At 28.8% G+C, this 25,392-nt stretch overlaps 1 protein-coding gene across 1 annotated transcript in view; it reads right to left on the reverse strand.

Moving 5' to 3' along the window:
* Positions 1–7,477: 7,477 nt before the first annotated feature.
* Vps13D (vacuolar protein sorting 13D) overlaps positions 7,478–25,392 on the reverse strand; it is a 250,013-nt gene continuing 232,098 nt past the window's right edge. The window contains exons 63-71 of the mRNA XM_075378066.1: positions 24,805–25,011; positions 21,411–21,593; positions 19,632–19,806; positions 16,777–16,976; positions 14,702–14,814; positions 14,299–14,439; positions 13,719–13,841; positions 11,230–11,395; positions 7,478–7,631 (exon numbers count right to left, since the gene is read on the reverse strand). Coding sequence (XP_075234181.1) covers positions 7,542–7,631; positions 11,230–11,395; positions 13,719–13,841; positions 14,299–14,439; positions 14,702–14,814; positions 16,777–16,976; positions 19,632–19,806; positions 21,411–21,593; positions 24,805–25,011 — 1,398 coding nt within the window. The 3' untranslated portion in view covers positions 7,478–7,541. The remainder of the gene's footprint in view (positions 7,632–11,229; positions 11,396–13,718; positions 13,842–14,298; positions 14,440–14,701; positions 14,815–16,776; positions 16,977–19,631; positions 19,807–21,410; positions 21,594–24,804; positions 25,012–25,392) is intronic.

Below are 25,392 nucleotides of genomic sequence, written 5' to 3' on the forward strand. Positions count from 1 at the left end.
TATTCATTGTCATTGTATGGTAAGTAAATATGGGTCCCTTTAAGTAATAAAAAAATAATAATTGCTATTTAATGTACTTATAATTATAAAGGAACACAATTTTTGTAATATTTTCAAGTGTCATCATGTTTATAAAGTCAAACTTTGCTAACTCAAAGCTGAAGGGAAATAATTGTTTTGTGATTACTTCAATTCTAATTCTATAAGGTTTACAAATGGTATTGTTATGTAGACCAATTTATTATCACATGATATTATATCATGTAATTTATAGAAAATTGTTTGTGCTCAAAAAACTACTGTCTAAATTTATTTATAGCGCAATAGTAGACTACAAGTGACCTAAAATATAAAAACAGCTGACAATACAGTTGTAGAACTTTCCTGTTGTGCAGCTTTTTTCTGGTGCATGGCTTACACACACAATTTAAAATATTTATAATTTTATTTAAATATAATATTTTTTGTACAGCTGTACATCGGTGCTACACTAGTGCTCCTTGTGGTGACAGGGGATACCATTGATGCAGTATACCCACTTAGCCACTAGTTTAGAGCATTTTTTGGGGTGGTGTGGTTTTGAAAAAATTTTTTTTTGCAGATTTATTTTTTAATCGTTAACAAACGTGCCTAAGAAAAATAAGACCTTAATCGGGTGAAATCTTGAGATACTGAGGGTGACCTTGTTCTATAGCCTCATTCCTTTGACCTTTTACGCTGAAAATTTAATGGGATCAATGCCTCATACATAGAAGTAATCTGACTAAGTTTGGTCAAAATTGGGCCAGTAGTTCTGGAGATATAAGGTGATTTAAAGTGCGATATCGAACACACACATGTACTTACTGAACATCCACAAAGTTTCCATCTGGTTTTTTTGAGTTCCTTAGGTGTAAAATATAAAGATCCGGTGAAAACCACATATGCCCAAACTGGACTGATTTCAATACTTTCCTTTCTACAGTTATAGATTTAGATGGGAATGTAAAAGTATATGGAGAAAGGCAAAAAAATATATAATCATAATAAATATTTAAGTTTATGAAATGAAACAAACTGTGATGTACAAACAATTTAAACGATCTAGACTATGTAGAGTAATTTTTTTGTAGCACTGTATGTACATTACAAAAATCAAAATAAGACTTGTGACTGATGTTACATATTGAAAATAAAAATACCGAAAGTAAAAAAAAAAATACTTAGATAAATTTTAGTAGCGCAGAAAATGAGTCAAACTGAACGCACAAATTATTTTTTAGATCCTTTAAAGTATTACATGACTAATGAGAAAGAAAAACCTACTATTTTGGAAGTAAAAAATCATCTTGCTCATTTATTTATTTGATATTAAGATGGAATCAAGTATGATGTTATGGCTTCAAAAATTTGAATTTGTTAGTTCTCTGAGATTTTAGTCCATGAAGGGGAAGGGAAGTTAAAAATATTTGACTGTAGTACATAGGATTATAGTGCTTATTATAATCTTCAGACCACCTAAACTTCTAAAAATGCATTTATCTAAGCTAATGCCTTGTGAAAGCAAATTTATTTTCTAGCGACTTAAGTAGTACGTACTTAAAGGTTTTTTTAAAAAAACTTTTGAATATTATATACAAAGGTAATTTTTATATTTAACATTAGTAAATTCATCATATTTTTGTGTTCAGAAACTTGTAATGTTCCATTGGGCATACTTGATTTAAGATACATACAAAATATTATTTTTGCAGTCGCCCAGGAAATAATTTTTACGTTGAGATCAGTTACACAATCCTTCTTCCAAATTTTTTGCAGTTTAGAATTAAATTTTTTGGTGGAAGACCTTATTTTATGACTAACATTTCAAACATGAATTTAAATGCAATTTTATACAAGAATCAGCCACAGCACATGTTTTGTTGTTGATACAACTTTATTAATTAGTTAATAAAATTGTATCTATTAATGGTATTTTATTAATTAGTGGTTTAATAATTAATTAATTAATTAATGGTTATTTATTAATGGTTAAATAATATTATTTTACTATTACCGTTTGTTTTTTTTTCAATGAATTATATAGGGTATAGATTTTGATATAAGTACAAGTGCGAAGTTATATCAACAAAAAATAATATGATCATACTCAACAATTTTAATTTCTTCTCAAGACCATTTTTATTCAAAACTATCTTTAAACTTTGTTATATTTACCTTATAATTTTTTTTTTTATACAACCACGTGTATAAATAATCTATTAACATAGGATTAAAAGTGAAAAAAAAAAAGAAAAGGTTTACTGGTAATAATAATATTAAATGATGTGAAAAAATTTAATATGAAAATCTAACAAGTGTATTGACTGATTTTATCAGTATTAATCATATATCAGAAAAAGAGTTTGTTTTTCAATATTACTAAAAAACTTATTTATATTTCACTCTTATTAAAATCATTAATAACATGTTAGAATAATTCAAAGTAAAATGAAAAAAAATTTATAATAGAATTATTTTTAACAATCGGTTAAATTAAATTATTGACATTTTTTGAGATACTGCTGCAAGATGTTAATTTATCTCAAAAAAAAAAAAATGCGGTTGATAAAACTGTAAAGGCAGGTAACAGGAATGTTATTAATTATATATATATGTTGTCTTGAATCTCTGTCAGATGGTATGGTTATTCAATTCTGCTATGATAAAAATGTGGAACATGAATAACAAATATTAAATAAATCATGACTATGGCTTGAGCAATGATTATTAAAAAAAAAAATTATACATATAAAAATATAATTAGATTCATATATACGTCTATATAAATACATTATTAATAATAGTCATCCACTTTTTACCCATGGGTAAATAATACGTTTTAATTGGTTAAAAAAAATAAATCATACAAGTATATATATATATATATATACACAGGTGACCAAAAATCACTACAATTTAAAAATTCAAAATCAGGATGTCTTAGGTCATCCTAAGACTTCTATCACCAATGCTAAGAGTGTGAGCTAATGTCTGTTAGCTCACACTCTTAGCATCTTTCTTTTCATTTTTTGTTTAGCCTCTGTAACCAATGTAAAGTATTACTTCAGAGGATGAAAATTACTCTAACATTTATGATCAGTCTACAGAAATCTGTACGATGTGATTCTATTGAACTATCCATACCAAGAATGTTATTGGGATGCCTAATGCGTAAGCTTAAATTAAAACCATATCACCCATAAGACCATAGTGCATGGTCTTTTGGAGGATGACCACAATCCTCATTGAAGTTCTGTGAACTGATGCTCGACCAAATCGGTTTTGAGCCAGACCTTCTGGATATTATCAGATGAGGCTTTCTTCAAATTTTCAGGACATGTGAACAGACATAACTGTATGTACTGGGCTGATGAAAATCCTCATGTTACCATCATCTCTCAACTAAACCAGCCTGGTATCACAGTGTTGGTTGTGTTGTTGAACCGGTTAACTTTGATGGAGTTATGGATGAGGCGAATTACCTAGAAATGCTTTGTGATATGGTAGTACCATAACTTAGAACCAGAGCTAACATCACCAAACTGTTCAGCAAGATGAAGAACTTCCCTATTATGCTTTGGCAGTAAGGAACTACCTTAACTGAACCTTTCCACAATAACAGTTCAGAAGAAGGGGCAGCATCGAATGGCCACAACATTCACTTGACCTAACACTAATGGATTTCTTTTTGTGGGATGTTATAAAGAATAAGGGTTACAAAAGAAATCCTCACAGAGTGGATTAATTAAAAGAGTACATCTCGGAAGCATTTATTGAAATCGATGCAGGCAAGGTTTTGTGTTGTGCTGTGTGTCTTAGTGTTATGGAAAAGTTTGAAGCCTGCTGGGATACTGGAGATCAATTAGAGCAATTAATGAGATTAAACTACGTTAAAATAATTAATAAATGTGTAATGATGTGTAACGTGTTGTGTGTGTGATGTGTTATAATTCATGAACAGTATGAACAAATATGATTATAACAAATACATATAAATGTGCTGTACATTACATATCTGCTAAATGAAAGGCTACTTTTGACCCTGCTGGTATACAGAAGATAATAATTATACACCAAGTAAATTTGGGAATACATGAACACGATTAAGATTGCAGTTACAATCAATGATATAAAAATTCAGATGGCGGTAAATTTATTTGATGGTAATTTATAACTGAATCATGAAGTATTAAACATTTGAAAAATAAGAATTTGTTTTTACACAGTCTTCTCAAAGCTTTATAATAGAAAGCTGCAAACATTATGCCTGTGTACCTGAGCATTAGTTACAACTACAAACCATTTGTTATAGTGGTTGTAAGTATAAAACTGGGACTGAGTGAGTCAGTAAACAGCACACCTCCCTAAAATTTGATTGTTCTAAATTATGTAAAATATAAGTAGTAGGAAATGTAAATGATAAAATTAAAATATAACTAAAATACCAATCCCCAAAATCATTAATAATTTTATTATTTTAAGCTTAGCTTATTTGATGGTTTTATGACAAACTGAATAATATGGTTGCAGGTACTCTTATGATGACATACATAACACTATACTTTTGTCATTAACATTCTTGATTTTGCTGTCAGATTTTGGCTTTTTTTCATTGCAGTTTGTTTTATATATGTTTGTTTTCATTTCATTTTATTTTGTTTTATATATGTATAAAATAAATTTTATTAAATATATACAAGATGTTTTTCAACTGAAGAAATATTTAGTCAATATTAAGAATAATCTTTTTTTTTTACTTTATAAAACCATTAATTAATATTAGATTAGTGATATTTAAAAAAAGTTTGGTTTTCTCGGATATGCAAATTTGTTATCACCTGACAAAAAATATTAATAAACGTGGTTTCTATAAATCATTCTGTTAGAAAAATGCTTAGTACACAGTTTTCCTGTATGCTACAGTCAATAGTTAATGACAAATGAAAAAAAAGTATGGAATTTAAAATAGACAAAAACTCGTCAAAATCTGAATCTACTATAAATTTTAAGATTTTTATAATTGATGAATTTTTTATGTATAATAAATGTTAAATAATAATCACAAATTAAAAAAACAGAAACTTCACTGAACTGAATATCAACCAGTGATAGAGATATAAGTAGCTGTGATACCTGAAGCCCTATGAAATCAATCAGACATAACATAAAACACTTACTTTTTGAAGATGAAAATGTGTAATAGCAAAATGAGTTCATTTTTCTTACATTATATCTTATTTGCTTATATTTATATCCTAATTGCAGTTTACAAACTCTTAATTCAAGATGTGCGTTTTAATACTTGGTTGAAGTAGCCAGGCACTATTCTGTCTGTATCCCAAGAATACTTGAAAATGACCATATTCTAAACTGAAGAGGGCCAAACTTAATAGCATTATTATTAGGGATGCCAGAATATAAGGGATTAATACCCTATCAGTTATGGTACTGGATTCTCCAGTATTTTACCTGAAATTCTATACTATCCACAAATCAAAGATATTTTTTATTATTTTTATTTCTTGACAAAAAAACAACAAACAATTTATGAAAAAAAAGTGACAAAAATTAAAATGGTACAATTGTATTAGCATTAGGAATTTACAGTATTAATTTAGTAATTTTTGAAGTATGAAACATGAAATTTTGAATGTCCTATTTCAAAAATTAGAATTTAATTACAAAAAAAATTTAAACTATATAATTGGATATTCATATTGCATCAATAACAAGTACCAAAAAGATGGGCGTTGGTGGACTGTGCCCAACAAAGTTGTGTGTAAAGGGTTAGAACCCATCACTGATACAATGTGTAAGAGGAGACTAGGATTCCTTGGACATTCATGAGGATGCAAGATTCAAGACTTCTGAAACAGCTAGTACAGTGCAATATCGACTCGAAAAACACCAAGATAGGTTGCAGGTGAATTAGAGAAATAAGAGAGGATCTGAAGGAAATTGGCCTTACACCAGAATACATCACAAATAATATAAAATTAAAGAACAAAAACACTCGTTTCACACTCACAAGAAAAAACTCACAACACAAAAATGTTCAACGCTATAAAGGACACAAAGATTGCAACATATGAAAAAGTACTGGGAAGAGCACAAGGCCCAACAAACAGTCCCATCAAAGAGACTTGGATAATGGACTGTCTAAAGTGACTCTATGTGGTCATAAAAGATAATAATGATTGTCATTTCAGTGACTTAAATTTAAATAATTATTTAATATTGCTGTAATTAGTGTTAGCATTAATAATTGTAGTTCTTGGCATTCCATAAAAAATTTTAACTGCATGGTCAGTAAAGTTCTTCTGAAGAAATGTGTGAAATAATTATTAATTAATTGTAAACATCTTTCTATAATGAATATTACTTTGGCCATACAATGATACTCACAATTATTACATCCAAGATTAACAGTAAACTAATTTATGATTTATTGTTATGATAAAATAATATTCTACATTATAATAATATAGATACAAGCGACTCAAAAGTCCACTAACTGTTGAAATCCAAGTAATGCTATAGATATGTTACCAATTTGTGTTTTCCCGGCTTTTACTTACAACTTTTTAAATTTACCACTAGAGTGTACTTACTATTGCCTAATAAAATAGCTAGTAGCTGCCTCTATAATGTTCTATGAACAGTTAATTTTGAAAAAAATTTTATTTATCAGCACACACAGCTATATAGCATACGACTGTACTGATGAAATCTATAATAACAAAGCTTGATAAAAATATAACCTAGCATTATATTTCAAAGCTAGAATTCTTCAGTGTTATGAAAATAAAAATAATGCAGGGCTAAAAACAATTTAACAGTATTTTAGAAAAATAGATCTTGATAAAACTGTTACCTAAAATGTTCTACAGCAATGTACTAATTCAGAAGGAAGACAGTTGGACTATCATTTAACAAAGTCTTTTAAGTCATCCAGTTTACTGAATTTATAGTACATTCCATAGTTTTTTAAAACTCAAAATTATTAATAATAATAAAAAAAACTTGGAAATATTTGCCTAACTAATATAAAGATTGTTAAATAAACAATGATTTTCAAATAACATAAAAATTCCATTACAGTTGTATAAAAAGCAAAATAATTACATCTAACACTAAAAAAAATTCTAAAAAAATTCAATAATTATAATACTAATACAGAAAAACTATTTTATACAATAGAAATCTAATATTTATTATCATTATAAATATAAAATATATATATATATATATTTTTTTAACAAGACAATCTATAAAATAAATTATGCACTAATAAAAATAATTGTGATTCATTTTACAAAAGTTAGTAAATTATTAGTACAATAACAGCGATAAGTAACAATAATAGCAATAAATAATATTATCACAATTAATGTTAGTTTATCATAATAACAATAACAACAATCTTTGTTAGTAACAAAAATAACAATATGTACTTATTGATATAACCATTGAAAATAAAAGCGGATAGAATTATTTTAATTAGGGGTTTGTTTTAAATTTCAGTCTTCATATAAATTTTCAGTCGAATTCAATAATGTTTGTTGTTGTTCAATGTACATACTCTTTGCGTGATTAACTTGCTGTGCCACCTAAAATTAAAAAAAAAAAAATTAATAAGAGGGATAAAACAAGATGACTACACAGTTGTAGGACTTCCCCATCACATGGCTTAAACACACAACTTAATTAAAAATATTTATCATTTTATTTACGTATAATATTTTTTGTTTATTTAATTCAATGATTTTAACTGAAGTGCGTGCGCACGGTTAGAATTTTATGGTTTCATTTGCGCATGTGTGGTAGTACTAGTGGCCACTTTAAATACTCTACAGTTTAATTTTTATTCATTTATTTAATTCTATTGCTCACCTGTGACGTCACAACATAGCAAATGACTACAACAGTTACGATGTCAGTGCTATAATAGCGTTCCTTGTGATGAGAGTGGATATTATTGACACAGTATACCCACCCAATTAGCCACTAGTTTATTTACAGCATTTTTTTGGGTGGGGGACGATATTACCAAAATCTTTTTTTGCAAATATTATTATTTTTTAATTGTTAAAAAATGTGCCTAAGAAAAATAAGACCTTAATTAGGCGAACTCTTGAGATACTGAGGGTGACTGTGCTGTAAAGCCTCACTCCCTTGATCTTTTAAGTTGAATATTTAATGTTATCAATGCTTCATGTATAGAAGTAATTGGACCAAGTTTAGTCAAAGTCAGTCCAGTAGTTCTGGAGATATAAGATGATTTAGAGTGTGATACTGAACATACACACATACATACTAACATCTGGAAAATTTCCATCTGGTTTTTTGGGTTCCTTAGGTATCAAAACATCAAGATCTGGTGAAAATTGCATATGCTCAAATTGGACAGATTACAATTATAGCTCTGCTATAGCGCTAGAAGGGAAAGTAGAAAGCAATGTGCTTCTGAAGAAGATGGTAAACTGTAATTCTTAAAACCTAATAATTCTGAAACGGAATTAAAAGGCTTGCTGTTCATGCAACTATAATCCTGGAAAATGAAGATAAATTACGATGAAATACAGATGGGATAATGCCATATTTATTAGATTGGTTTTGAAAGATCATCAAAATTAATTAATGTTGAATGAACATATTTTCAATAAATACTATTGGCATTTATTAATATTTGATTTGATAATATTTGAACGCCATTTAAAAATTTATTTAAATAAATAATAAAATAAGTTTTATATAAAAAAGAAAACCCACTCAAAAATAATCCTGTATAACAGTATAAGAGTATACTCAAGTTGTTATACGACTTGATACTTGTGTAACAGTTTTTCAGTTCGGTGCTGAATTTAAAACAAACTGTCTGAAAAAAGCCTTCTAAGAAAAACAAAAGTAAGAAAACTATGACAAAAAAATAAAAAAAGGTAAGCGAAGAATTGAAAGAAACTGCTAATGAGTGTGAACTATAGACATCCTTCTTTTCTTTTTTTGTTTAATCTCTGGAATCAACATAAGGTATTACTTCAGAAGATGAATGAGGAGGATGACATGTATGAATGTAAGTGAAGCGTAGTCTTGTACAGGTCCTGTACATTCCTGAGATGAGTGGTTAATTGAAACCCAACCACCTACTGACATCTGTAATGCTAGACATCTGGAATACAGTAATATCCATTAATGTTTATCCACAGTTTTTGAAATAATTTTTTTGAATTTTTATATGAAAATACTGTGTATATTTTAGATTGACATCAACTTTTAATTTGATATACTATAGTAATTTAATAATGTCCCATGAGTTTCCAGATACTGTGGGTTTCACCTTCAGCAGATACTCCTTAAGAGGAAAATTACTAATAATTCCATCAGCAATATACACCAAGATAAATAATAGGAGTATTTAGAATACATACTCTATCTTATCAGAATAAGTATATATAGTACTTTTTTCTCTGCTGATAAAAGTGAGTAAGCCTCCTAAAGACGCTGAATTATGTAAAATAAATTATCTAAATTTTGAGGTGTAGGATATATGGTGACTGTATCTACTATAATACTGATCAATTTCAACCAAGATTAAACAGTATCAATGACTTGAATCTATAAGTGGTCATACAAAAGTTTAAATCAGTTAATCCGAAGATATCAAGCAATGATAACTGAAGAAAATTAATGAAAAGAAAATTAAGGCTTATTATTCAAATGTATGAAGTTTGATAAAAAAATATGCAGAATTTTAGTTTTTCTCAAAAAATCTTAATTTATTCATCAATACTGATTTTGTCACCTTCAAAGTACTCCTTTACAGATATAATACATTTATATCAGCACTTTTCCAATCTTCAAAGCACCTCTGGAATACAATTTCCAATATGGCATTTGGCTCCTTCAGTGATTCTGTCTTTATCTCTTCAATGTTGGCAAAAAATCATCTTTCATGGTTCTTTTCAGTCTGGGAAATAGGAGAAGTCTCAGGGGGCCATGTCCAGTGAATACGGAGGCTGAGGCATCATAATATTGTTGCTTTTGCCCATAAATTCATGAACTAGCAGTGAAGTATGAGCAGGTGCATTATCATAGTGTAATTGCCATGAATTGTTTCGTCACAAATTCAGGAATTTTTTTTTGATTGCTTCATGGACACGGTGTAAAACTTCCAGGTAATAATGCTTATTGACTCTCTGTTGGTGATTGTCCGTAATCATTTCTTCACTTTTTCAATGTTGTTATTGGTTATTGATGTGCTGGGACGTCCAGGGCACTCAATATCTTCAACGCCTTCACAGCCCTCTTGGAAACGTTTTTAGCATTATAAAAACTTCTTTTTTCATAGAAGCATCATCAAAAGCAACAATCAACATTTCCAGTGCACTGCTACATTTTATTCCATTCTTAAAGCAAAATTTAATGCAAATTTTTTGTTCCATTTTTCCACAAGTTAAAAATCGCCGACCATACTAAAACATGTGTAACCTTTTTGGTAGCCAACAATAAACTAAGCATCCAATATGGCTACCAATGTAAACATATGTTAGAGACAAGTGAACCAACACAAAAAAAAATTGTGACAAATGGACATACACAGCCTGTAAAATTTAAAAATTTCACATATTTTTTTATCAAACCTCATATAATCTAAGTGAGATAATAATGAAATGAAATCATCTATGTACAAAAATGTGACTTAAGAGTAAAAAACAAACAGGAAAAAAGTGTTTTTCTGCACTGTATCTGTATCTCCCTATCTCCTTGACCAATTGCGACCAAAATTAAATTTCCCCAAAGAAAAAATTGTGCAAAATCTCATCCAAGTCAGCCCATCCTATCTGGAAATATCAAGCAAAACAAGCCGACATAATATACATAATGATACCATAATTTTTCAATGCAAAAATTGTTTTTTTTTTGTCAGAAAGAATGTCAAACATAAAATTTTATGACAAGTTTATGAATCTTCTGAATCACACTGCACACCATTTTATAATGGTGTGTTTTATAATATTAGTATAGTATATTATATAGTATATATTTGTATAATATTTGTTTATAAATTTTATAATATTTGTCAGTTTAATAAAAAATGATCCACTTAACTACAATTTGATTTCTGCCTCAATCCAGGTTAGTTAATTCAATATTATTTCAACAGCTAGACTCTAAATAAGTAAATAGTTATAGTAAATGCAAACTTACCCATTTTGCAACAGATTCATTATCACACCGTACTCTTGGCCTTTTGACCGGATCAGTACCAATAAAGCTTGAACTGATCATATCACCCTTTATTGCTAATTCTATATAATACAATGTTTCATCACCCCTTTCTTGTATACTGAATGTTTGACAATGACATAAATCACTGAAAAAAAAAAGAAATTATTTTATTTTTTTACCTTTGGACATTTTAGAATGAAGTTAATTGGGTATAGCTGATCTTTTACTGGTCTTCTAAAATTTTTCAGTAACAGTTTTGAAAGATACTAAATGCTTAAAATGTTACCACTTTCAGTGAGTGTCCATCAGGAGAATCAACATGAAACTGATTCTAGAGCAAGTGTTACATGAAATCATTATATATTGGGGTTTAGAAATACGTTTCTTTGTACTCTCCAAGTAGATTGCCTTTTTTTAGGATTACATAACTCTGGTAATGTTAATTAAATCTAACTCCAATGTGCTATTGAAAGGTGTCTTATAACAGAGTACTTTTAGAACGTTTGTGATTATATTGTTTTTTTTTTATTTTAAAGTCGTTGTGTCTTGAAAACTGGTGAAAATCAGGAAGAAATTCAATACATTTTGTATACAGAAAAAGGAAGAATGTGATTTGTGATGTTTATAGATATGATATATATCTGTATACAAAAAGCTATGTCTGACTGTCATACTGCTACAACGTAACAAATTCAAATCATTTTTGAAATGGCTCATCACAGACAATGGAGAATGGATCACATATGACAATGACATATGGAAAAGATCCTAATAAAGCAACAAGAAGCTCCACAAACAGTGACAAAGCTAGGATTGACGCCAAGCCAAGTGATTTGGGTTTTGTTTCTTTTCTGTTTACTATTTCAAAAGAGTAAAGTTGAATAAATTTAATGCGTGAGTTTTGTAAAAATGAGCAATACGTAACTGATTATTTACAAGGGTACAATATCATTAATTGTACTAAAAAGTCAAAATGCACATAAACATGAAATTAATTATTTTAGACCAGAAAAATGTAAGTTAGAGACAATGTACTTATTTTAAGATCCATGTGCATCAAAATTCATGGTTAGAATCAACACTTTTGTTGTTGAACAAAGTATACTGTTGAATCTATAGATCTGTTTAATACTGTTGATCTGTAGAGTTAACAACTGTCAAATTTTGTGAGTGTGAATTAGGACTACTAAATCGTACACTATCATCGATTTGAACAATTATCTCAGGAAAGTTTGCTCACTCAAAGTTTTGAACACTGAAAGCATAATTGGTGGTTCAGGAATGAAAATGGAAGTCAATGAATTGCTGTTCGCTCATCAAAAATTTGATCTGGGACATATGGTGCATGAGCAGTGGGATCTATTGTGACTCAAAAGAATGTCTCCTTGTTGAGTCAATAATAGAAGGCCTTAAACTTTAATGCTGATAATTATTGAAAGGAATATTTCACAATTCCTGCAATTTTAATTACAGATCGTGCTTTTTTTTTATCACAATAATTAAAATGGGCAGGTATACTGCATACACAAACGTTTCGTAATTAGTACATATTCTATGAGAGCATAAAAGTTTTTTTATTAAATTAGTTGTGGAAGTTGAATGATGAACATTTTCAATAAAATCATAAATCCATTAATGTAGCTTAGCCACAATGCTTAGCTGTTAATGAGAGCCCAGTTTCAACAATTTTTGCATTATCCTAATTGCATCTTTTGTTAAACAGTTTCTTGTGATTAGTAAACACTAATTTATTCTCAAATAGAATTCTAAGTTACTTATGTATTCCTTTAACTGCAGCTCTATAAATGGCACACTCTTTATACTTAAAGTAGTTGAACAATTTTTGTTTTAGACATGTACATATAAATTTTGCTAGTCATTCCAGACACTCGTAGAGACTAACATTATCTGCAATGAAGAGGTATTGCGACAAATTGATGAGGAAGAAACATTTGTAAAAATATAGCTAAAAAAAGAGACAGACTTATAGGCCACAACTTAAGGCATTCTGGAATAGTCGCTTTGATACTGGAGGGACAGCTAGATGGGAAAAATTGTACAGGCAGGTAATGTTTGGAATATGTAAAACAAACTGTTAGGGAAGTAGGATGTTGGGGGTATACTGAAATGACTGGTACTAGGTAGGGAATCTTGGAGAGCTGCATCAAACCAGTCAAATGACTGAAGACAAAAAAAAGAAGAAAAAAGTAACTATTAATAAATTTCCAAACAAAGACCGATAATGTAAATTCAAGCACATGTGTAACAAGATAAAGAGAAAATTACATTAATTTTTATCATGAACTGTTGTCAATTTTAAAACATTGGTGTCAGAAAGAGCAACTAACACAAGAGCCATTAATTTTTTTAAATCATTTGTAACAGCCTAGAAAGATTTAAGAAAAAGTACATAAAAAAAAAACACAATCATAATATTTGACAATAATAAAAGTAAATATAACAATTACCTAAGCTGGGCTTCAATAACAACTGAACAATTAACTGATGATGTAAATACTCTTATCATTTCATTTGATATCACAATACGAAGGTCCTCTTTTCCACTTCTTAACACTTCATATGCCATAAATCTAAAAATAAATGTTACACATTAAGTGTTTTACATAAATGTTATACAAAAATGTAATATGTTAGAATATACAAAAAAAAGTGACAATCGTAAAACCTTAAATTAAAATCATCTTGATTAAATAATATGCATTAAAATTATTTCTGAGAACCATAAAAAAACTATATCATGCAGAGAAAAGAAAGATGGTGAGACTATCTTAAAAGGAGATAGATTAAAGATGCTTCCTTAAAACTAAGTTATAATTTTAAAGATTTGTTTACTTTTATAATTAAAAACTGGCATTAATCAATATTACAGGATTGAGACAAGGTATTTGATATCGTATTCATACAAACTGAGTTTAATATCTTATATATAGAAAGTTACACTGACAGAAACGTATACATTTATATTTTTAAAATAATCTTTTACAGAAATATAGGAAATACAAAATAAAAAAAAATAAAAATACAAACCGTTCATCATAATTTCTCTTATTAATTAAATAAAGGAATTGCTGCCCATGACTTTGTTTATAATTATACAATGGTAATAAACCGTTTGGGCTTGTAACACATCTTGGTAACCGTTTACGTCCTGGACTTATTCTCGAAGAACTGTAACAAAAAATATAATATTTAACAAAATATCACTTGATAAAAGAACACAAATAGGTTTCAAACGTAATTATTTTATATCTTTGAGAAAAAAAATAGCATTATAAATTGCGTTTCTTTTTTAAAATTCCTTATTAACTTTCTTATTTGGTAAATATTATCAATTTTTAAATATGTATTAAATTAAGACATATTTCTGTAATTTACTTTACATCTCTTAATTATAATGATTAAAAAAGAAGTAAATATATTTTAACAATACCTTCGACTAGAATCTCTAACAGCACTAGCTGTCTCAGTTGCCAAATCCAAAACACCAACGACCGGTTTTGTGACTGTACCAACTAGTCCCTTACCCAATCCAGATACAAAACCCTAAAATAAAACAAAATAATAATTCTTAATATGAGTGCAATAACTAATTGTGATCTGAGGTGATTCCCAAGTTCAATATCGGCAATCACCTCATTAATGAAATATATTCATAATAACTTTAGAAAAAAATAAACCATAGTAATAAATTAACAAAGTAATCCCTCAATATTCACAATTTTGCTTAGTTGTGCTTACTGGCTTGTACCGTTAAAAATAACATATAAGCAATTGACAGTATGTTTGTCACATTTTATTCTATTTAGAATCATTACAATAACGGTAACATAATTAATTAACTCCAATATTGTCTGTAACATTTATATTTACTTAAATTTGGATATTGATTCTTGAGCTACTTTTCAGATCGTTGAATTTCTAAGTGAAGAGTTTACAAAAATAAATCTGGAAGATCAGCAATGTAGAATACCAGTATGCATGATAAATATGTTGATGAAGAAATGAACGCAAATGAAAAACAATTAGCAAGTCAATTGTCTGATAATGTTAAATCTATCCACAGAAAAAAGCAAAGCATTTACAAGAGAGCTCGAAATGGCAATGATTCTCTATATGTGTTATCCAGTATAATCTTGCAATACACCCTATAAGATACATATTACTTAAGAAAGTAATGCCATTTTAAACAAACTTCAAGTTACCTTCTTTTCTTTTGAATGTGAACAATCAGACAGATTATCACTTAAGAAACTTCAGCAATAGAGTTCTATTTTGTTCAAACAATAAAAATTCTGAGGAACAGTTGTAAAGAACAGAATGAAATAGAATATTAAAATATTGTACGAAAAAAAAACAAAAAAATAGAAATCAAATGCATTCAATTACATTTGCAAAGTTTAGCAGCTGCATGGCAAACACAGAAAATAAATAACCTGTGAATTGTAAAGGAACATTCGCTAACAAAGAAACTATGAAAGCCTAATGGGCATGAAACTCCACACATCTTAGAAAATAAGATTAATTAGATTAGTCATAAAAAAGCATATATAAATCACAATTAAATAAAGTTAAGACTTCCTAAAAAAATAAAAAGAAGTAAAAAATAAATTAAAACTCCCAATAACAGTCTGATTTCAAAAACTAAAAATATTTTTCAATTTTGATAACACTTTCACCCAAAATTCTGTAAGCCAGTTTAAACCTGCGAGGCGATGGCACAAATATCATGATCAAATAGAATGTGACTCACAGTGATGTAGCAGTTCCTTGGAGCACCACTGATGACAAGAGGTATTTGTGGATTAAACAATCGCAAGTGAAATGAAAAGAAGATTCATGGCAATCATCTTGCACCAACAACTGAAGAATTACATGCTTATTATTAACAGTGGTATTAGATAAGTATTAAAACAATTCCTTTCACTAAGGGAAAATTAAAAAGATGGAAGGAAGATATTATAAAATTATTTGAGGATGTGAAAAAATACATGCAGATACTTACACAGATATGGGTTAATGTTAAAAGAAGAGGTGAAACTAACAAAATGGAACAAAGATCCAAGCTGGGATGAAATCCTGAAGAGATAATCAAATTAATTACAGAGAAATAAACAAATGTATTAGTAAACATTACTACAGATATCATTTCTCGAGAATGGCTCAAGTCATTCTTCATTACTGTACTGAAAAAAGTCAACGCCAGAGTATATAATGAGCATTGAACTGTTAGCCTGATGACCGACACCAAAATATTTCTAAAATCATAAATCAGATAATATTCAGAAAGCTAGAGCAAGGCCAACCTGTAGCCAGAATAATTTACATGGACATTCTAGGATCTTAAAAACTGCAGATATGTCTTCAGGTATTAACATTATTTTTTTAAATATACATTTATAACTTACAAAAAATGATCTGCAGCAAGTATAAATACACTAGTACAGTAATATTCACAAAAATAAAAAATAAGTAAAAAGTGAAAGAAAAAAGTATCATTATACGCACTGGTAATCCTTCACTTGCAGCACCTTCATAAGTTTGTTTAAAAACACTAGTTACACCACCCAGAATACCAAAACCAAATCCTTTTAAACCGGCCACAAGGTGATCTCCACTAGAACCATTATGAACTCTCCTAATCCGCTGACGTGTTTCCTCATGTCGATCATCCAGTATCACTTGACCGATACCATCTCCCAATGTTTCTTATAACAAAATAATAAGTAAAACAATATATTATTAATAAACCTAGCCTATGCATTAATAAAAATTATTTTCATAACAGTGTTACTCCGACAAGCAACTATCATAGAATTATTCATTACAAGATAAACATTTTAAATTCGGTGTTACAGATACAAGTAATAAAAAAAAAAAATTACTACCTTTTGGGGAATAAGCAGAATATATGTTACATAAATGTTAATTTAAAACTCTTAAACAGAACAAGCAAGAGCTCTCAAAGAGCAGCAAATGGCCACCACTTATACGGCTGCCTCTTACATACCTAAAATGCTTCTGTGCATCTGCCTTTAACAATTGTTTTTGTAAATATACTGTCTTTCACATGAACTTGTTTTACAATGTTTAAATATATATTTTTCTTTATTACCGTATACCTTTCTTTAATTATATTAATTTTATATATTGATGTGTCATAGTAGTTTTTTTAATTTTTTTTTACATAACTGAATAATTTATTTCAGTCATTCAAGCAACTGTAGGCTACTCAACTACAGCTGCAGATTGGAGATGAATATTTGTAGCATCTAAAAATGCCAAGCAAGGCACAGTTGAATTATTCCACTATATTACATCATCGCTTATTTATTCTTTCTTCCTCAGACACAGAGCTTCTTCACTACTTCCAAAAGAACTATCTCAACTGCTTGCTAGCAACCTATACGCTTTAGTATGCTACTGCTTATGGTTCCGGTGCCAACATAATTGTTTTGATATCTTCCTTCAACCTACCATGTGTATTTTCAAATGACCACTCTGAAAGAAAATATGCTTCACATCCTCCAGGAAAACTATTTTGTTTGGCCAGTAAGGACATTCTCTCTTCTAGGTCAAAGTGAAACGATTATGTGTGGCAATTGCATCACACAATAATTTATGTGGCCATGATGCTGTACTGATTTATCTAATGTCAAAGATGAAACGATACATACATCTTTGCTTCTGCATATCATCCCAGTGTTAATTTTAAAGGTTAAAAGTCAACTCTACTGTACAAAACTGCCTTCTAGTTTGAGTTTTCTGTACTGTTTATCAGTATATTCTTCATTATTGATTGGCAAGTATAGTACACTAGCAATAATGAAACTTCCTCCTGTGTTGCAGCAGGTATGGACTACCCTATGTGAACTCTGCCTGTAGGAAGCAGTCATGCTTATTCTAAAATTCTAGATGACAGAGCTGTGCGTAAATGTACTAACATGCCAGACTATTTAATAAACAATAAACACTCTGTTTCTGATATAAACACAAATTTAGAAATATTAGAAATAAATAAATTAAATCAAAAATTAATATGTTAAGTTTAACTTACCTATTTATAGCATTTTGGTGGTTTAAATTTCATTTAATGTTAAATTTAATATATATCATTATATATAATAAAATCAATGAAATTTAAACCACCAAAACACAGTAAATAAGTCAAACTTACCATATTACTTCCATGAATCAATTTTTGCAGATCCTGCATCTTCAGTTTGATTCTATAATTACATTAAAATAAATTGTTTTATAATTTCTGAATATTGAATTTTATGGAAATGTGATTAATTTAAACCTAATAACCACATAAAATAAATAAACAGATTTGTTGAACATACAGAAATTATAAAAATATTAAATTAGGTTCATCTAATACGGCAGACCAACTAATAAACAATACACATTCTATTTCTGATATTAAGACAAATCTAGAAATATTAGAAATTAATAAACATGATATAAAATTAAATATATTAGAAAAAATATTACATATATAAATACTACAAACAAAATTTTAAATCTGATAAACCATCATAGTGTTTGAGGGAGACAGCTTATAAAAACTGCAAACAGATAGCAGCACTCATTTAAATTAATATGCAAATCTTTATTATGCAATAACAAAAGTATTTCAATCATAGCTAAGGATACAAGATTCTATGAAAGTACTTTCATGAAAAATTAAGGTAAGGTATGTCTTATCTCAATAGTCTGCTCTATGTAGTTTAATTAATAAAATTTAAATACATATTCTATTTTATAGGTGCAATTAAATATTTTATTAAACTCTTTAATTATATTTTTCATTCATTTACATCTTATAGCAACCTTAATTTATTTCTTTACTTTTTTTTACTTTTTAACTTATTCACAGAAGTTTTGCAAATTTCATAACTTTTTATTTCGTTCATTCTTCTCTTTTTTGTAATATTTATCAAAACTTCATTTCCCTTTTCAACCTACCCCACCATTTTCATTCTTCAACCATACTTCAGAATCAAAGTTACTATGCAAGAGGTAATAAGAAATATGTTTTGTATTTTCATAAGTTTTTGATTATCCTATAATTAACTCTATCATCTTATGTAGAGTTATTTTTCAACAGATCTCAAGAGCATAAAATCCTGCAAATTTGTTTCCTTCTCCTCTAGTTCTTCAGTGCTTTCTTTACGTCTTTGGGCATATTAAAAAATATCAAATTCCAAAGGTCTTATATCAATATACAATTGTCTACAATTTAAAAATAAAATATGTGAAAAAACCATTTTATAAATAATAATCAAATGATGCATATAAAAGTGTAAATATAGATCATACTATGCAATATCAAAAATAATTAAGTAAACGTATAATACCTGCAACCTTAGCAGCAGAATTTGACAGTCCATGAGTAACATTTCTTACCAACGCACCGACATTGCCTTCATATATTAAACCAGACATACCTTCTGATAAATCATTAACAAAACCTAATGGATTTCCAAGGAAATCAACAGAGCCAAGTATTTTTGCTGCCTGCCATTTTAATTCCTGTAAAAAAAAAAATTAAGATAATTTACTGTGCTCAATCATAAATTCTAGTAATATATTAAAAAGAAAAAAAAACTAGATATTTATGATTTTTTTTTTATTATAACAATTATTTATAGTTCTTTGGAGGGGGCGATAATAGTCCCTGGCATCTTAAGGACTAGACTAGCTTTTTCATTCAAGTCAACCTGTAGATCCTATTTATTCCATATTGCTAATATGGAATAAAATAATTTTAAGTTTTATTTAGTTTTTAACATAGTAGTTAGTTGTAAGTTACATGTTAGTATTTTTGTTATCCGAGAATGGGCCTTTTACACCCATTCCGGATTTGATTTCCTGTGATAGTAGTTTTAAGTTTTAATTAATTTTATTTATTTATCGATTCTCCGGGCGATGATAACGATCATTCGTTTTTCACCCCAAAAAAAAAAAAAAAAAATATTGCTAATTTCAATCTTCTTTTGGTTTTATTTCCATTTTCTCTGACCAACTGTATTCTTATTAACCATCTAGTATTCATTATCCTTGTAGGTGTTACAACTCAACCTTCTGCAATTTACATCTTTAATTGCTCCAATTCACCTACATTAATGTTACAATATGATGTGACCTGCGACCAATAATTCTTCTGTATGGAGATAAGATGTGAATCTTATTATCTTGGAGTGTGAATATGCCTTAATACAGTTTTCAGAAGTAATATGGTATATTCGCTCTTTTCTTATGGCAGAGGGGGAGGGGAGATTATCACCTAAGAGTGATAGTTTTACTGCTTCCCTAATATAAGTTCATCTCAGAACCAAATATTATATTTTATAACTTTAATAGGTCTGTATTTAAACCTTTCCATACAATATTCTGTACTTTTCACTACCTCTTTTGTACTATCTTAAGATATTAAAAATGAAAACTACAAGATTTTTTAAGAGTTGAAACATACAAAACCAAAAGATGTCTTAAAATAGGATGACAGTTTAGACAACAGTTTACCCTTCCACTCTGTATTCTCTGGAAATGCCCAAACTCGTATATTCTATTCAATTCTCTCCTGTAGAGCTCTTACATCTTCTCGCTGTCATATTTTTTTTCTCAATCTCTTCTTGCCTTTCCTAAAATCTTTATCTCAGTTGCTCTTATTTTACTGTTTTTTCTTCTTATAGTCACCCTCAACTCTAAACTATACTTTATGATAATTTTAATTTAGTGAAACAATTTAACATATGGCAAACTGTCATATTTTTATCTAATTATCCATTTATAAAGCCGATTTATAAAATAAGTATTTACATGGCTTTAACTATATCCTGTCTCAGTACTACTTTCCAAACTTTTTCTATTCATGAGATAACCGTTATTCCAGAATGATTTCTGGTCTAATTGTTTTTTATTTATTGAATGAATAGCTGTGTATCTGCTATTGCAAAATTTCAAAAACATTTTTATATTATTAAATTTTAAACTTAAATTACATATAAATTCTTAGATGGATCCCTAATATTAATGTTAATTTTACTCATCCACTCTGCTTGCATTAAAATAATCAATTCTATTCCTTAACATAGTTATATAAAATTACTTATAATTATTTTATCGATACTTACGTCTTTATAGTGCTTTAAAATTGAATTAATAAGGAACTGTCCGGTCTCAAATATATGTAATTTGCTATATGGTTCTAATTCAACAGCGGCATCTTCAAACTTAATTAATGTTAAACCGAGCTTCCTTTTTATTTCAGTAAGACGTTCACCTAATTTATTACTAGTCATGACACTAAGTCGTACCTGTAATCAAACAATACATTAGTAAAATAATGCAATCCATTCTTGTTTTTCTCAGATGCTTGATTGAATTGAAATGATTCCTTCACTCTGTTCTACCTATGCTATTCATTTAACTTCAAAATATGTAATATATCCTTTATTCTTATTTTAGTTTACATTTCCTCACAGTATTAACTGCAGCCTAACTTATTATTTTAAAAAAATTAAACTAACTTTTCCTATGTTTTATCTATCTTAAGACCTCTTCAATTTAAATCTTACTAATTTTGACCACTTTGGTCTGACGAATTGGAATTACAATATTATTTATTTTTTGGAGCTTGTTATCTGACAACAACTTTATAAGAAACGAATCTATTCCTAAGATGTTAGGGGCTATTCTGGTCCCCGGTAGCTGGAGGCAACATAACATTAGCTGCAGCGTCAAGATTTCCTGGCTTCACATGCCTGTGTCTCCTCTCTCCATTAAGGGGAAGAAGGGTATCATATCAGTGCAGCTCTGGTCACCGGTGTCTGTAATATAATCACTATTAGTGATGCCATCTGTTGAATCATGATGAACTAAAAAGTGTATCCAACTAATTTGTATACATTACATACGCTTAGAAAAATGTTACGTTTATGTATCCCCGAGTCAGGAGGATATGTGTACAAGGTGGTCAAATTTTTCCTCACACAGGGGACTTAGTGCCACACTGCTCAGAAGAAGTGAATTTCATAACATGTAATGAAATTCAATTTTTACTTTTCCATGTAGCACTATAGCTGTAGAAGGGAAAGTAATGTAGTTGGTCCAGTTTGGGAATATATGGTTTTTATTGGATCTTGACGTTTTGACATCTAAGAAACCCAAAAAACCAGATGAGTGTGTTTTGTGTCACACTCTAATCACCTTATATTTCCAGACCTACTACATTGATTTTGACCAAACTTGGTCAGATTACTTATTTATATGGGGCACTCATGCCATTAAATTTTCAACTTTAAATGTCAAGGGGGTGAGATTGTACAGCAAGTACAATCAGTATCTTGAGACTTTCCCTAATTAAGGTCATATTTTTCTTAGGCACATTTTTTAACAATAAAATAATAATAGTATTTGCCAATCTTTTTTTGAAAAATCACACCTCCACACCAAAAAATGCTCAAAGCTACTGGCTAGGTGGGTATATCGCATCAATAGTGCGCTTTTGTTTTAGAACCATAGAAGAATTAAATAAACAAAAAAAAAGTTATATTTAATAAAATATATAAATAAATAATAAATAAAATAATAAATATTTTAAATTAACGTGTGTGTGTGTGTAAGCCTTGCATCAGAAAAAATCTGTGTGACAGGAAAGTCCTATAACTGTGTTGTCAGCTTTTTATGACTGTTAACTTTACTTTTATGCTTTACCTTCATATTAGTTTAACAATTTTTTTATTTTATTTTAATAAAACACTTTATAGGGGCATGTACAACTATGAACCACAAAAAAATAAAATGAAATGATGTTTGTGCAACTATGTAATGCAGAAATGAAACAGAAATTCAGTCAGTACAAATGAAAATTTGTTTCATTTCACAATAAAGTTATTGTAAAAAGTAGTAACACTGAAATTATCTAAAATAAAAATAACATGATTAAAAGAATAAACAATAATAAAAAAAAAATACTTGAGCTTTTCAGAGTGTTTTTATTAATGAAAGATATGAAATAATTATTTTATTCCAGATATCAGATTATGATCAATTAATACTGATATAATAGCACTCACAACAAAATAATCCTAAACAAAAAATAAAAACAGAACAAGCGATGAGTAATAAAAATCCGAGTTTTCGTTTAAACTGCTGAATGATATGAATTAAAACACTCCAGCCAATATCCTGGCTTTCTGTTACAGTCCTGGCATTAAGAAATAACTACATGCTTTTCTATCTGCTTCTTTGCTAACCATTGTTTTCTTTAGATTTTTGTAGCAACCACTGCATATTTTTCATTGCTTTCGTCCCAGACCTTCTGGCTTGACAAATGTGTGGCAAAGTCTGTGGCTTGGTTCTCTCTCTGCTGTTTTATTGTCCATATGAACTAATGTTCTCTTGAATTGTGTTACAGTAATTTTTTTATTATCAGAATCATCTTATAAATAACTCATGCTTTAACTGCTACCACTCCAACAAGTAATTCAAATGCTTCTTTTCTGTACCATTTTACACTTTTACACAAAACAGAATGGTAAGAGATTTGGTCACTAACACCTATCCTTTTTTTGCCTTATTACAATGTATTACAGAACTTGGTTTTTTCATTGCTTTGCCTTTTTTATTTATCTTCTTTGTTTCGACTAAACTGATGTCAAGAATATATAATGTTAACATCTTAACTGCTATTTATCTTTACATTTTTATTACTTTAAGTTTATTTTTTTGGCCAATCATTTCACTATTTTTTAACTTTGTTATTTTTTTTGGAAACCCTTTCTGGTTACTTTGTAAAGTTCCACAGTATGTGGTTTTCTTTTCACATACCAGAATAAAAATTATCTGCATATAGTGTTCTTCCCTCTGGATATTCTATAGCATTTATTTATTCAATACTATTGATTCAATATGATTTTTCTTTTGAATTAGTTGCCCCTTTACCTGCACATAATTATTTCACAAATATATCCATTTGTACAAATTTATGCCATACTTTTGGGGTTTATTGGGTAATTAGTGAGATTAATCAGTCAAGTAACCAGTAATCAAAATAAAACATATAAACTGACTGAGATAAAAATAAACAGCCAGGCATATTCTTAGAAAATTTATACTTACACAGTAAGTAAGCAACAATGAATGAATAAAATGATCCAGATCTGTGTGGGAGGAATCGCACGCACTTTACTAATAATTCATAACCATAGTGCAGCCCATGATTCTGGAGACCAGAATGTGTGTACTAAAAAGTACAGATGAAAAATAAGTTATAGGTTGCTATAATTTAATAAAATAATATTAAAAATCAAAATATATGCCTTGGACTGGGGAAGTTTCAACCATTTCTTTACTGCACTAGAAGGAGATGAATTTCAGGTCTCATGGACCAGAATAGCACCCAGAAAGGTTAGAAAATTTTAACCTGCAGCTAATGAGCTAAATGATAATTAAAAAAAAAACATGAAAAATTCTGAGGAAAGTGTATATTTTAAAACTATATAAAAACATAAAACAATTAATTACCTGACTGAATATTAATTTTAAACATCTAAAATAATATCGTTTGGCATTTGTAGATGTAACTTCAGCGAGCATCCTTTGTGTTTCAAAATCACTTTCATTAACGTCTTCTTTTTCTTCTTGAGCAGCATATCCGGCAAATTCAAATAATTTTAATGCAAGCCTTTCTTCAACATTAAGCGATAGACTTTTAACTCTAAGCACAAGATGCTACAAAAAGAGAAATATCATAGTGAGGAGACTTGCTAAAATAATATTTAAAATAAATATAAAATTAAATTTTACATTTAACTGAAATGTCTATTTCAACGTAGAATAAATGATTATGGAGGGGCATAATGAAAACTTGAAATAATTAAACAGAAATTAAAATATTTTTACAAATAAATAAGAAGTTAATTATGGAAAATCACACAATCAATAGAAGGGTCATTCAAATATAAACCAGAATTTGTTTACATTGCTTTACTGATATTAGATAAAATTACAAACAAATTATGTTATTTTTCTGCATAGTTTGCTTCAAGAGAAATACATTTTCTTCATTGGATAGGTAGCTTCCTGATCCCCTAATAAAAAAACAAGATGGCT

This window comes from Lycorma delicatula, chromosome 11 (genome assembly GCF_047948215.1).
Source record: "Lycorma delicatula isolate Av1 chromosome 11, ASM4794821v1, whole genome shotgun sequence".
NCBI lineage: Eukaryota > Metazoa > Arthropoda > Insecta > Hemiptera > Fulgoridae > Lycorma > Lycorma delicatula.